General features: G+C 35.6%; 2 protein-coding genes across 3 annotated transcripts in view; one reads left to right on the forward strand and one right to left on the reverse strand.

Moving 5' to 3' along the window:
* Positions 1-1,349: 1,349 nt before the first annotated feature.
* On the reverse strand, positions 1,350-5,996 carry LOC123547308 (uncharacterized). The gene is made up of 3 exons (XM_045334296.2): positions 5,284-5,996; positions 4,335-4,748; positions 1,350-3,145 (listed from the first exon to the last, which is right to left on the reverse strand). Exons 1-3 carry the CDS (start codon positions 5,908-5,910, stop codon positions 2,933-2,935), a joined length of 1,254 nt encoding a protein of 417 aa, XP_045190231.2. The 5' UTR covers positions 5,911-5,996; the 3' UTR covers positions 1,350-2,932.
* Positions 5,997-7,788: 1,792 nt separating this feature from the next.
* The window catches only part of LOC123547309 (protrudin-like), a 34,896-nt gene continuing 30,042 nt past the window's right edge, over positions 7,789-12,642 (forward strand). Inside the window, exon 1 of one of the 2 annotated variants that reach the window (XM_053551586.1) lies at positions 7,789-7,897. The gene's annotated coding sequence lies outside the window, so the exon portion shown is untranslated. The remainder of the gene's footprint in view (positions 7,898-12,642) is intronic. The other variant, XM_053551583.1, reaches the window with a different exon arrangement.

Consider the following 12,642-nt stretch of genomic DNA (forward strand, 5'->3'; position numbering starts at 1 on the left):
GCCCTAGATCTCTCCTCTGGGTGTCAGAGCTTAAACAGGCTAGACAGTGTGCATCTTTGGAAGAGGAACATGTCATGCTCCAGGTATCGAAAGTTTCAGAGGCAGTAAAAGTAAATTACATAAATCAGTTCCACAGATGATAAACAGCTCAAACAATTTACGCTTTAAAACTGGGTGGAAAATTACACACGAGATAATTGGAGCAGACTGGGGGTGTTTTGCAATGTCTCTCTATAACGAACAACTGCATTCAACGGTTGTATATTTTATATTAAGATTTAGTGTCCCCCGAATATGGGGCTAGGTGCCCCAATTTGAATAAATTCGTGAAAGGGCATTTTACTGATGCTACAGACCAAGGTAAAAGAAGATACATCAAACAGCTCAAGAGAAGAAGTTATTTAAAGGTACTACTTTTTTAGCTCTTATGGCCCCTTAACCCTTGCCCTGCTAAATTTCTAAAATGGACTGATCCATCATTCAGTCTTGGCAGTTCCACTTTATTTAAAGGGATGTTCGTTGAAAATTTACTGACTGTACAGCTGAAGCACTTGCCGTCAGCAGGCTAAAGATTAAAGACACGAAGAGTCCCCATTTGAATAAAATTGATAGAAGATCTAATACTGATGTTACAGACCAAGTTCCATGAAGATCAATCAAGTGGTTTCTGAGAAGAAGTCGTTTAAAGGTATTTCTATTTTAGCTCTAAGGGCCCCTAAAAGATGTCAAGCATCCCTTTTTAGACCAAATTTGGGAGGGAACTTTACAGTGATGTAACAGACCAAGTTTGATGAAGATCGTTGGAGCGGTTCAAAAGAAGAACTTGTTCAAAATTTTCTCTATTTTGGCAGCTCTAGAGGCCCCAAAAATGGTTAAGCCCCCTTTAAAAATGCGTGAGAGGAATTTATAATGATGTTGCAGGCCAAGTTTGATGAAGATCCAACAAGCAGTTCATAAGCAGAAGTCGTTTAAGGGTTTTGTTTCTATTTGTAGTTCTGGCTGTCCCTTAAAGGGACCAAGCACCTCAATTTGAACAAATTTGGGAGAGGACCTTATTGATGCTACACACCAAGTTTGATGAAAATCCATTAAGCGGTTCATGAGGAGAAGTCATTTAAAGTGTTTTCTCTACTTTTAACTCTGGCGACCCTTAAATTTAACGTTTAAATATTTAAAATATCTTGAACATCGCCCTTTCCAACCCATGTCAACTTCGACCCGATAGCATTGATATCAAAACACATTAGCCTGTTATTCTCTATTCAACTGTACTTCCTAAATCACAATCCAATTCGTTATTTATCTAATAACATGTCAGCAAAATATACCCAACATAATCAGACACAATAGAAACTTTATAGTCCTTTATCAGCACTTAATAATAAAAACAATGACATAATCTGACACTGCAAGATTAGACTGAATTGAAATTTAACTGCCAATGAAATAACATTGAAAATATTTCCATGAATATCTGTCTGGAAAACGATAAATTATAAAATGTTATTCAGTAAACGCTCTGCTAAAAAGAGCTATCTTCAAATGGAAGGTTTTGGCATTCCTTTTATCTGGTATGTGATTAATGCAGACCATGATCAGCCTGCACGGATGTTTCGTCAACTCTTCATTCAAGGCTTGTTCTTTTTGACGTTTACTTTCGTTGTTATGATGCCTGTCAAAAATGTCTTCTTTACGTATAGAATGTTTTGGTTCAATTAAAAACAAGTATACTGTCAATTGTTACAGGCTATGTGAAAAAAAGCTGTTTCTGGTAGAGGATGTCAATCATATTTCAATTATATCTGGTTTGATCTTTATTGATGGCATAATTAAACTGATTATAGCAAAATGTGCAGCTGAAAAGCATGGTTAGAAAATGAAAAATAAATGAAAAACATAAATTTTGGTACATAGCATGTGCTGGCGCAAACCCTCGACCGAAAGATACTGTCAAATATCGAGTGCGTCGTTAGAAGTTTTGGTAAGGGCACTTATAAAAAGATACCCTTACGAACCAAATGACTGCAGAAGGCAGAGCAACAAGAATAATATTTACTTTTACAATTCATGATTTGTGATTAACAGAGCTAAAAACTGTGCAACTGACATCATTCAAGTATATGAATTTTGAATCTACTTAGTGGTTACAGAGATATCGAGTCCAAACTTCGTCCATCTAAAAGAAAGATATTGAATCTGTGCATTTCATGTCAGCTCATCAAAGTGAAGCGTGTGAAACTTCTGTCAATTACCACATGAAGTTACTGAAATGCCACATACAAAACTTAACCAATATTGACAAGCCGAAAATGGGTTTAACTGTAGAAGTTATGAAACTTGATAGCATGTCTGATCACCACAGTGGACTATTGTAAGAAATTTATTAAATCCATCCAAATTAGCGGTCTAACATGCAAAAACTTAAGTAATGGGTATATGGACGCCGATGAAAGTGTAAATGCATGAGCTCCGCATATTCTTCGAATATTTGAGCTAAAAAGGAGTCGCTTATAAATATTACATATAAACGCATGAAATGGCTACATATACATAGCATTAGCGTAAACAGCTCGTATGCATGTAAAACCAGTTGGGGACATATATTTAAATGCATTTTGCGGGGAGATTCTTTTTACGGTATTCATCACATAAACATTCATGAATCATATCTCAATGTAATATGACGACAAATAAAGGGTGGTAACAATTATGGACGGAACTGCATTGGATACAATAACTAGCACCTATGATTATAATGTGGGTTAGTTTTATGATTTGTTGTTTAGATTTGATATTTCCAAAAGTGTTCAAAGAATGCAAAAATGTACAAGTGTGTATTACTCTTAAACAATGCTTTTCTACAAATATCTAAAGATCTGAAATATTTCTGTCACGTCTGCACATCTCTATGTCTGCTTATTTACATGCATTTCTATTTCATGTCCATTTCAATGTCTAGAACTTTAACTTCTTCTGGGTTGTTAATTCGAACTCCAACCGAACCATCCCCAAACAGATGCATGACGGGATCTACCAGACAGATGTAACCGCCTGGCTTGACTTGTGAGTAACTGAAGAATGGACGTGGGTTGTCCCCAAGATGATCAAAATAAAACTCCACCTTACTCTCCTTGTCTTGGGCATCCTGAAAAGAAAGATTATTGAACTCTATTCGTTATAAAAAAAAAGTTAAGAATCATATTTATAAATTTATTGTGTGAACAAGTCTATGTAAATATATTCGAATGATAACTGCAAGAAATCTTGTTTGGTCTTACATGCAAATAGTACTTGCAAACAGTTTTATTTATTATCAAGTATATCTAAATAAAACCGAAAATATACTGAGTAAATTTATGTTACTGGTCTGTTATTTTTTGCCTTACCCTCGTAACGTTCAAATACACAACAACTTTCTAACTCCACGCCTGTTTTTTGTTTTTGTTTTTTATATCTTTTTGACAGATCTGAACGAAACTTGTACACAATGTTTAATGATTATTTTATTATAATAACACACAACAACGATAATAGTCTGGAGTAAACTCATTTAACCATGAGGGTAACCATAAGGTAACCCTTAAATCAAAAGTCACATAATTAGTTAATTCCAACTCACAGCTGTACACTTTGAACCTATGAATTTGATGAAAGTCACATTATTATATACTGAATGTTCAACTCTGTTTAGTTGAAATGGAACATCCGTCAATATTTTCAATATCAACACGTTAATTTCATATCAGGTTTGTGACGTTACTATAGTGACACCAGATTTATGGATCACGGAGTACATTTACCTCAATAGTTTTCAAATTTTCTAAGCCAGACAAGCAAAATATGTATGATGTTATAAGTAAAAAAATGACTTTGCAACAAAATGATGTTAAGCTTTGCGTTGAGAACGATTAATATTGCACCGCTAATGTAGCGCAAAATCTCAACTGCAGAACACGTGCATATTTCTCAATACAGTTCTGATAATCTATTAATGCGCACTTGCAGAATAGTATCCTATGTCAGGATAAGTTCATATTCTATCCATTGAAGATTGCAATATTGGCCGCTAAAATTGTTTGCAATACTTGCCGCATAGAGACCAGCACCAAATTGCATTCATTTTGTGACTTTTTATTTTTGGGTTACCTTATTGCAACTGTCATTGCTCAACGAATATACGTTTCTACTGATATTACTGTTATGTTTTATTTAACTGAATTGATCATTAAACAATGTGTCAAATTTTCACTCAAGTCTGTCAAATTTGGTAGAGATAAAAGCAAAAAGACAAGGTGTAGAGTTAGAAAAGTTGTTGAGTGTATTTTTATACCTACCTTCAGATAAACGCCATGCCTCATTACATGTTCATGGTACCTGTACATAAAAGCCACCAGCACATAACGGCCCCTTGGAGGTACCATAAAGGGGAAGAAAGGAAACACTGACTCTGAGGGGACGTCATCAAAGTCTGTCACGATGTTATAAAGAGGAAAGAATATTTTCGCCATCCTAACAGCTTTGGCCAACGAGCCACTTGGACGTTTCGCTAGATACAATGCCTGATCCAAGGTCAACATTTCCCAAATACGTTCATCTGGTCCTTGATAATTTTTTATGAAAGAAGTAAAGACATCTTTATTTTCTCTTTTAAGCCCTCCAGCAGTTTCTTGAAAGCGTCTGTGATTTTCGTTATCTATCGTCATTTTCTCATGTAACTTCTTGATCCTGTTTTCTTCTGCGGTCAGTTTCTATAAAAAAAGACATTTTGCATAGACCCACACAGGACTATAGCTACTAGACTGATAAAAAAGATTCAATTTTGTTATTTTTTTTTATTTCATGTGATAGTGAGAAAGGTCAGCCCATTTTAGATATTTTCTCTGAAAATTAATTTCAAATTTTTAAACATAGAATAAGGACTTCCTACATTCACAGCTTTTTAAAATAAAAAAAAAAGAATGTCATAGCCTGTATGAGCTAGACTAGGCGTAGTCTTGACTGTAGAGCTTTTTTGCCCAAAATTTACACAACACAGCCCTGAAAATCATAATTAATGTGCTTACAAAATTGGAAATTCCGTCAGTACATTGTAACATGATTATAGCTTGTCATTATCTAGATAGTAAAATTCTGCTATTATTTCCATCATAAATTAATGTTGAATTCGAGCCAAATATTACATCTACCAATATGTTGAAATACAAAAGTATATATAGTGTGCAGGTACAATTAAATATTATTATATTTTTATTTCACTAGTAATTAAAAGATAAACAACATTACCTTTACACATGTGCCTTTGTGACTTGACCAGTCATTTCTCTGGCACTTTGTTGAACAGTAAAACTTGTCCTTACATCGTGAACATTTCTGAAAACACCCTTGCCTCGAACAATACGCACACAAATTTGTTACCGATTTTTTCCCGCTATCCGCTCCACTCGAGGATTTATCCGCTTCCCTGGCAGTCCCAATGCACAGTTCCGGATCGTTATAGAATCCGTCGGCGCTTTCAGCCACAACAGATGATCCCATGCCCGTATCGTCTTTAGTTGTTGGCAAGCGCCTGAATAATTCGATGTTTGGTGTATTTTTATTTTTCTCCGTATCAATGTCACTTTTCATTACTTTATCCTTTTCCTCAAAACTATCATCATCATCTGCTACCGTCATATCTTTTTTCCTGCTTGTTAATTTCCCATCTGCACGGATATTCTTTTCAGCGTCAGAGTATTCCGATTTCATTTTAGTATGGATGTCGAAAGCAGTTTTACTGCAGCTGGTTTTGTGTTCTATCCAGTCCATAGCCTGGCATCCCTTCGAACAATAATATACACTGTAGCATCGACTACAACGTTTCAGGTTCGAGTCCATCCGATGACAGTAGCAGCACATTCGCAAATCTGTCATCCTCAAGTCTGTTAATATTTAGATTTTTACCACGGGTTGAAATATTTCGGAACGAAACGAAAGTAGGATTTTCCGAAAATACACGTAATGTTTTGGAACCATGCCCATAATCTTTACCTACAGGTTTTTACTGCTTGCAATAAATTGAACAGGTATTCGGTAAAATATTCATCTTGTTGAATGGTCATTACAAACATGTTTATATCAATTAGATCACAGTTTACCAAATGTATTTGACTTCGGGACTGACTGATGCGTCCAGCGTCATCCGTCGTCTGTGCCGTGCTAGGCCCACGTCAATCACCCCCTCTTGCCTCGCGCACCGTCCGTCGCAGACAGGGAGATAGCAGTATGAATAGAATTGGGTCGTGACTTCGAGCCCCCGCGCCACTAACAAAAATACTAGCATTGGGATAAGGGTTCAGTGTACGGGTGCTTTAACCTGGCGCGCCAAAGAACCGTAGAAGCTTCTGGAATTGAAGCGCTTTTTGTATCTATCCTCCCAATACCATTGTTAAGTCTTTTGAATGAAGCTGACATGCAAACAAACAAATGTCATTTGAAAATTACAGAATGATGAACTGCACATGAAAACTAAATTATTTCGCGAGTGGTTTCGCGGTTGGCTGTTTTATACATAGTTCAACCCGACAAGAAAAAGACAAATATCTTATACTGTGCGTATTTCTAAGTCTGAAAAACACTTTAAACATAAAGTATTAGATCACAATGCTTTTTCTAAACAGGATGTAGACATAAGCCATAATGTCACACAGAACGGGTATCTAAGTTAGGAAATTCTCACTAAGAAAATGATTCAAAATGATCAACTTGTTCCAGACAGTAAAATGTTCAACTTTACTGCCTTTTTTCCTTTTGTTTTGCTTAGCTTTGTTTTTTAAGCGGAATCGTTCTTTTTGTTTGGCCACCGTGTCCTTTAAATCCATTAGAATGAAACAACACTTATCGTAGTACAAAAATAAAAGGCATGTTAAGGCGACAAAGAGCATTTAGTTTTATTAGAGGTAATAACGAGCACACAAGTTTAATAACATGTGCTACCTAAAGACCATATTCTACTCTAACCAATATTTTGCTTTTTTGGCTGCCTTGGTCATATTACAGATAGTTGATTTTACAATTGCTTTGTGACAATGTAACGAAATATTTACACAATGTGAGCAAATAATATCTTCTTCTTTTATAGTAATGGCAAATGTTCAATTAATTATACATTATGGCCATGCGTGGGTTTTAGAGAAGGTAAAAGACTGTCAGGTTTCCCAGGCTATTCAATCCACTTAATGCTTTCTAACAGTTGTGATAAAAAGGTGCAAAAACCTAACCTTAAACCTTAATTCCCTTTAATATTTAACTGCGAATTATAAGGCCTACGCGTACATAAATTGTAGGAAAGAATGAAGGAAGACGCAAAGAGCTATAAAAAATAAAGTATTTTATACTTCTTTGGAAGACGTTAGTACTTTTAACCGTTAAAACAGGATAAAAGTGAAAAGATATGTACTGGAATAATGGTGTAAACATGATCAATGCTGCCAGTGCTGATATGAATCCGCAGACCGTTTCAACACTGACTACATGTAATGATAATGTGTTCCACTGAACAACCGTCGTTCAAGGGAAAAAATGATTTTTTTAATAATAATCAGCTGTAGTAGATGGTATCTGAAATGCCAGATGATTTAACTATGTTCATATAAGAGTTAAAAAACCTGTGTACTAAAGAAATGGTTGAAAGGCATCTAGTCGAGTTTCAAGTTTATTGATAAATTCAGTTATTGATAAATTCAGTTATAAGCATGTATCATATCTTTGATTCGATTAAATATGGAACAAGATTTGTTTTTATCCTGTTCATTTTTATCAATCAAGCAAACCTTGAAATGATGCTGGGTGCAGCAAGAAAGCTAATTATTTATGCGTTTATGTGTTTTTAAAACTTTTGGAGTTATATCTGGGAATAAATGTAAGGTTTTGATGATATTTTATATTTTCCAAGATACTGTCTGTTTAAGATATCGCTGAAAACGCTCCTTGAACTAATATTTATCCCTAATCAGCTGGTCAAATTTGATAAGGAGAATACTGTATGTTTTTCTTCTAAATTATATTACACTCCTCCTTAGGCATGTTTTTATGAATGTTACTCATGAGTCTACGAATCTCTAATTCTTCAAGAATAGTCTTTAGACATACAAATGACCATCATATGCAGCTTTCATTTTCAGTAAGTTTATATATTTTTGGATGATAGTTTTTCGTCTAAAATGGAAGTGGCAAGGGCAGCGATTTTTTTTGCCATTTTGGGAAAGCTGCCGCGTCCGGACAATTTGGGAAAAATACCGTGTTTTCATCCTAATTGGGAATTTTGTGTAACATACAAAATTACAAGACCCCTTTCCTGGATCTAATTGAGTTACACTAGAGCTAGTGTTCTGATCATCACAACATGATACAGTGGCCTGACTCTGAGATAACGATGGTTGTTCTAAAGGCACACACTCTGGCACAAATTCAACCGGAGTTACACAAGAGTTCTCCTGACTCTGACATGAAAACGACACCGATGTCGACGATTCAACGGACGTTTACTCTGTCAGAACAGGCTGTGAAGATGCCCGTGAGAATCTGAACTCCACAAGGCTTTTGCAGCCAGCAAGCTTAGATTTTATTAGCCTTTGAACATTATATTTGCTGTTATGGCTCATTGTTCGCACAGTTTGTCACTGGTTCTACAGAAAAAGATCGTGGAAATCTGTTACCGAAAACAATGCATGGTGCGATTGATTAAATTCGCGCTTGTGATGACAGAGAACGTGTTCTGAATTTTAATCGAGTATTTGTCCTTTGGTCAAAATTTGCAAACACTCGATTAAAATTCGGAACATATTTTCTATAATCGGCGAATTTCACGATGTCGGGACAGCAGCCGTTTCAAAAATGTTTGTAGGCCATTTTTGGGAATAATTTGGTCTGAAATTGGGAAAAATGGTTATTATTTTCAGTTGGGAAAGGGTCCATTTTACGGACCCTATTAAAGAAGGAAAAAAATCGCTGAAGGGGTTCTGCAACTGGACTTCCTATTCATAATTGAACTGTCAGGTCTGCAGAGTATTTTAATGCTTAAACAGGGTTCCCACCAGACTTTTGGTGTGATCAAACTGGGGGTGGAACTTCAAAAGTTGGGGATTTTGATATTTCGAACTTTATTTCTACTATAGACTATATTATAAAATTTAAGGGCTTGGTGCAAAACTAGTTTATTTCATACTTTATACATAACAGTTTTGCACAAAGCTCTAGCATTAATGTTGACTTGTGTTATTTAAATACAATAAAATTAACAGAAATATTTTATTAGAGCAACTTTTATTTTGTTTACATGCTATGCAATTACCGTTATTTGTTGCTGACGTATCAGTCTTTGATTTTAAGGATTCAGAAGCAACACCTTTTGGCTCGGCTGTTGACATCGCCTGCCCTCGCTATTTCTTAAATAAATCAGTTTGTTTAGTTTGGTTAATTTTTCTCGCATGTGCAGACAGCAATTGATTACGTCACTCAAAAATTACCACATGCTAGACTGTCTCTATAATATTCTATTGATAACTTGCGCGTTAAATATTTTACACGGAACCAGTCGAGTAACACCCGACACGACTAAAAATAGACACTGGAATTCCACAAACTGTTCATTTTTCAGCTACTTTCGGATTGATTGCACTGTAAGTTCACTGTTATTTTGATTTAGAACAATTTAGCATCTTCCTGGTCGGCAATTTGGTTGCGTGATTTTCTGTATTTTTCAGATCGAAATTTATATGTGAAAAACGTACATATTTATGTGAATGGGAACCCTGTTAAACTTTCTTCCACTCTTATTTTACACTTAACTTGTACCTTTAACAGGTCGGAGACTTCCCCTGGATTGGATTGAGAGACATTCTCTCGATCTCAACCCTGTCTCTCGTTCAAAAGACAAAATGTCTTTTGATCGACAGGCTCAAATTAGCTTTTGAAGCAATGAAAATCAATGAAAGGGTAATTAAAATTCTCATTTTAGAATGCACAAAATTATTTCAAATATAGAATTAGAAAATTATCTTTCTTCTATCAAATTTTTAAAATCCAAATTATTTGGGAACTTTGTCAAAGCATTATAATGCTTAATTAAGCAAACTTCTATGACAATGTGTTTCTTGTAAAGTTTACTTGAAGTAAGAAGTTGTTTAAATGAATTATAATGCGACTGTAATGAAATGGTTGTTTTAATAATTTCATCTTTTTTCAACACTTAAGCTAAATACATGTGCAGTCTTTCGATCAAAAGACATTTTGTCTTTTGAATGAGAGACAGTGTTTAGATCGAGAGAATGTCTCTCAATCCAGGGAAACTCTCCGACCTGTTTAACAGAGAGAAATAATATTTATTGGGATCCGATATAATTATATGCTTCAAACAAGATATAAATTTACGAACAATGTCTTATTTAATTTGTGAGATTTGCTGGTTAAAGCATGTATAGTGACATTTAGAAGTGTTGCTACTTCCGAGTGGCATATATGTGAAATTTCTGCCATTTAGCCTTCTTCTTCTTCAGCTTTTTAAGTTTTGAAGATCTGTACATATTCAAAGAAAATTTCATAAATATTCAGTGATTCATTTACCAGTGCATCCTAGATGCATAATTATTTCCATTGATGCATTTTCTCAAGTAATGTGCTTCCACAGCAGTGTTCCTATTCACGTAAATATGTACATGTTTCATATTACAGATTTCACATTCCAATTTCCATGTAATGAAAATGTCTCCCAAGGGTGAAATCATGCACAGAAAAATCAAAAAGACATCACTGTCCTTAATCAATTTTCCTTAATATCGCGTCATATACCTTTGTTGCGGTCACTAATTAAAATATTTATTCAATAATTTTGGTGCAAGTTGACAGTTTACTTTCTTTTTCGATTTATTTTGGAAACCCAGATGTGTGACGTAGTGGACTGGTACTAAAACTCGATAATGCGGTATCGGTAATGTACGGAAATTCACTTGTGCTGTACAGTCGACCAGGTGATTTTGACATCAGAAAAATATTGACATACTTGGAACTGCGGGTGGGAATGTGCAACAGACCTGACTTTGATGAAAAAGAGATCATTGCAAGAGCATGCCTGCTAGCAAAGTCTTTTAAGTGTGAAACACTTGAAATGACCTCTCTTTCATCAAAGTCTGGTCAGTGATGTCAAACGCTTCTTATTACACATTATTGCAATAATAAACAACAAATAATATACTTAGAAAATTGTTTATTTCTTTTATTTGTGTACTTTAATTTTGTCATCCCCGCTTTTCATGTTTCACCCCCAGCTTTGTTTGGCTGGAGGTGAAAACACCCCTGGCCAAAAAATGTAGTGGGAACACTGCACTGGACGCATTAAATTTAAAACAAAAAAGTCTGATGATGTTTGTTTTCTCAATTTTCTACCAAGAATTAGCATATTTGCCAAACACTTTTTAGCTCACCTGAGCACGAAGTGCTCAAAGGTGAGCTTTTGTGATCGCCCTGTGTCCGTCGTCCGTCGTCGTCCGTCCGTCCGTCAGTCCGTCCGTCCGTCGTCAACAATTTGACTGTTAACACTCTAGAGGTTACATTTTTGGCCCAATCTTGATGAAACTTGGTCAGAATGTTACCCTCAATAAAATCTTGGACGAGTTCGATATTGGGTCATCTGGGGTCAAAAACTAGGTCACCAGGTCAAATCAAAGGAAAAGCTTGTTAACACTCTAGAGGTCACATTTTTGGCCCAATCTTAATGAAACTTTGTCAAAATGTTACCCTTAATAAAATCTTGGATGAGTTCGATATTGGGTCATCTGGGGTCAAAAACTAGGTCACCAGATCAAATCAAAGGAAAAGCTTGTTAACACTCAAGAGGTCACAATTTTGGCCCAATCTTAATGAAACTAGGTCAGAATGTTACCCTCAATAATATCTTGGACGAGTTCGATATTGGGTCATCTGGGATCAAAAACTAGGTCACCAGGTCAGATCAAAGGAAAAGCTTGTTAACACTCTAGAGGTCACATTTTTGGCCCAATCTTAATGAAACTAGGTCAGAATGTTACCCTCAATAAAATCTTGGACGACTTCGATATTGGGTCATCTGGGATCAGAAACTAGGTCACCAGGTCAAATCAAAGGAAAAGCTTGTTAACACTCTAGAGGTCACATTTTTGGCCCAATCTTAATGAAACTTGGTCAGAATGTTACCCTCAATAAAATCTTGGATGAGTTCGATATTGGGTCATCTGGGATCAAAAACTAGATCACCAGGTCAAATCAAAGGAAAAGCTTGTAAACACTCTAGAGGTCACATTTTTGGCCAACTTAATGAAACTTGGTCAGAGTGTATCCTCAATAAAGTCTTGGACGAGTTTTATTTTGGGTCATCTGGAGTCAAAAACTAGGTCACCAGGTCAAATCAAATGAAAAGCTTGTTTACACTGTAGAGGCGCATTTTGACTGTATCTTCATGAAACTTGGTCAGAATGTTATATTGATGATCTTAAGGTCAAGTTTGAATCTTGGTCATGTCGGGTCATAAATCTAGGTCACCGCTCAAATCAAAGGAAAAGCTATTTTACTGTAGGGCCACATTTATGACCATATCTTAATGAAGCTTGGTCAAATGTTAATCTTGATGATCTA

The sequence above is a fragment of the Mercenaria mercenaria genome, chromosome 9 (genome assembly GCF_021730395.1).
Source record: "Mercenaria mercenaria strain notata chromosome 9, MADL_Memer_1, whole genome shotgun sequence".
NCBI classification, from domain to species: domain Eukaryota; kingdom Metazoa; phylum Mollusca; class Bivalvia; order Venerida; family Veneridae; genus Mercenaria; species Mercenaria mercenaria.

Bases quoted from the DNA above. Each gene is read 5' to 3' on its own strand.
- LOC123547308 (XM_045334296.2), bottom strand. From the start codon at position 5,910: ATGACAGATTTGCGAATGTGCTGCTACTGTCATCGGATGGACTCGAAC. The intron at 4,749-5,283 runs GTAATGTTGTTT...CTTTTTTTATAG, and splicing joins ACAAAGGCACATGTGTAAAG to AAACTGACCGCAGAAGAAAA. The intron at 3,146-4,334 runs GTAGGTATAAAA...CTTTCTTTTCAG, and splicing joins GGCATGGCGTTTATCTGAAG to GATGCCCAAGACAAGGAGAG.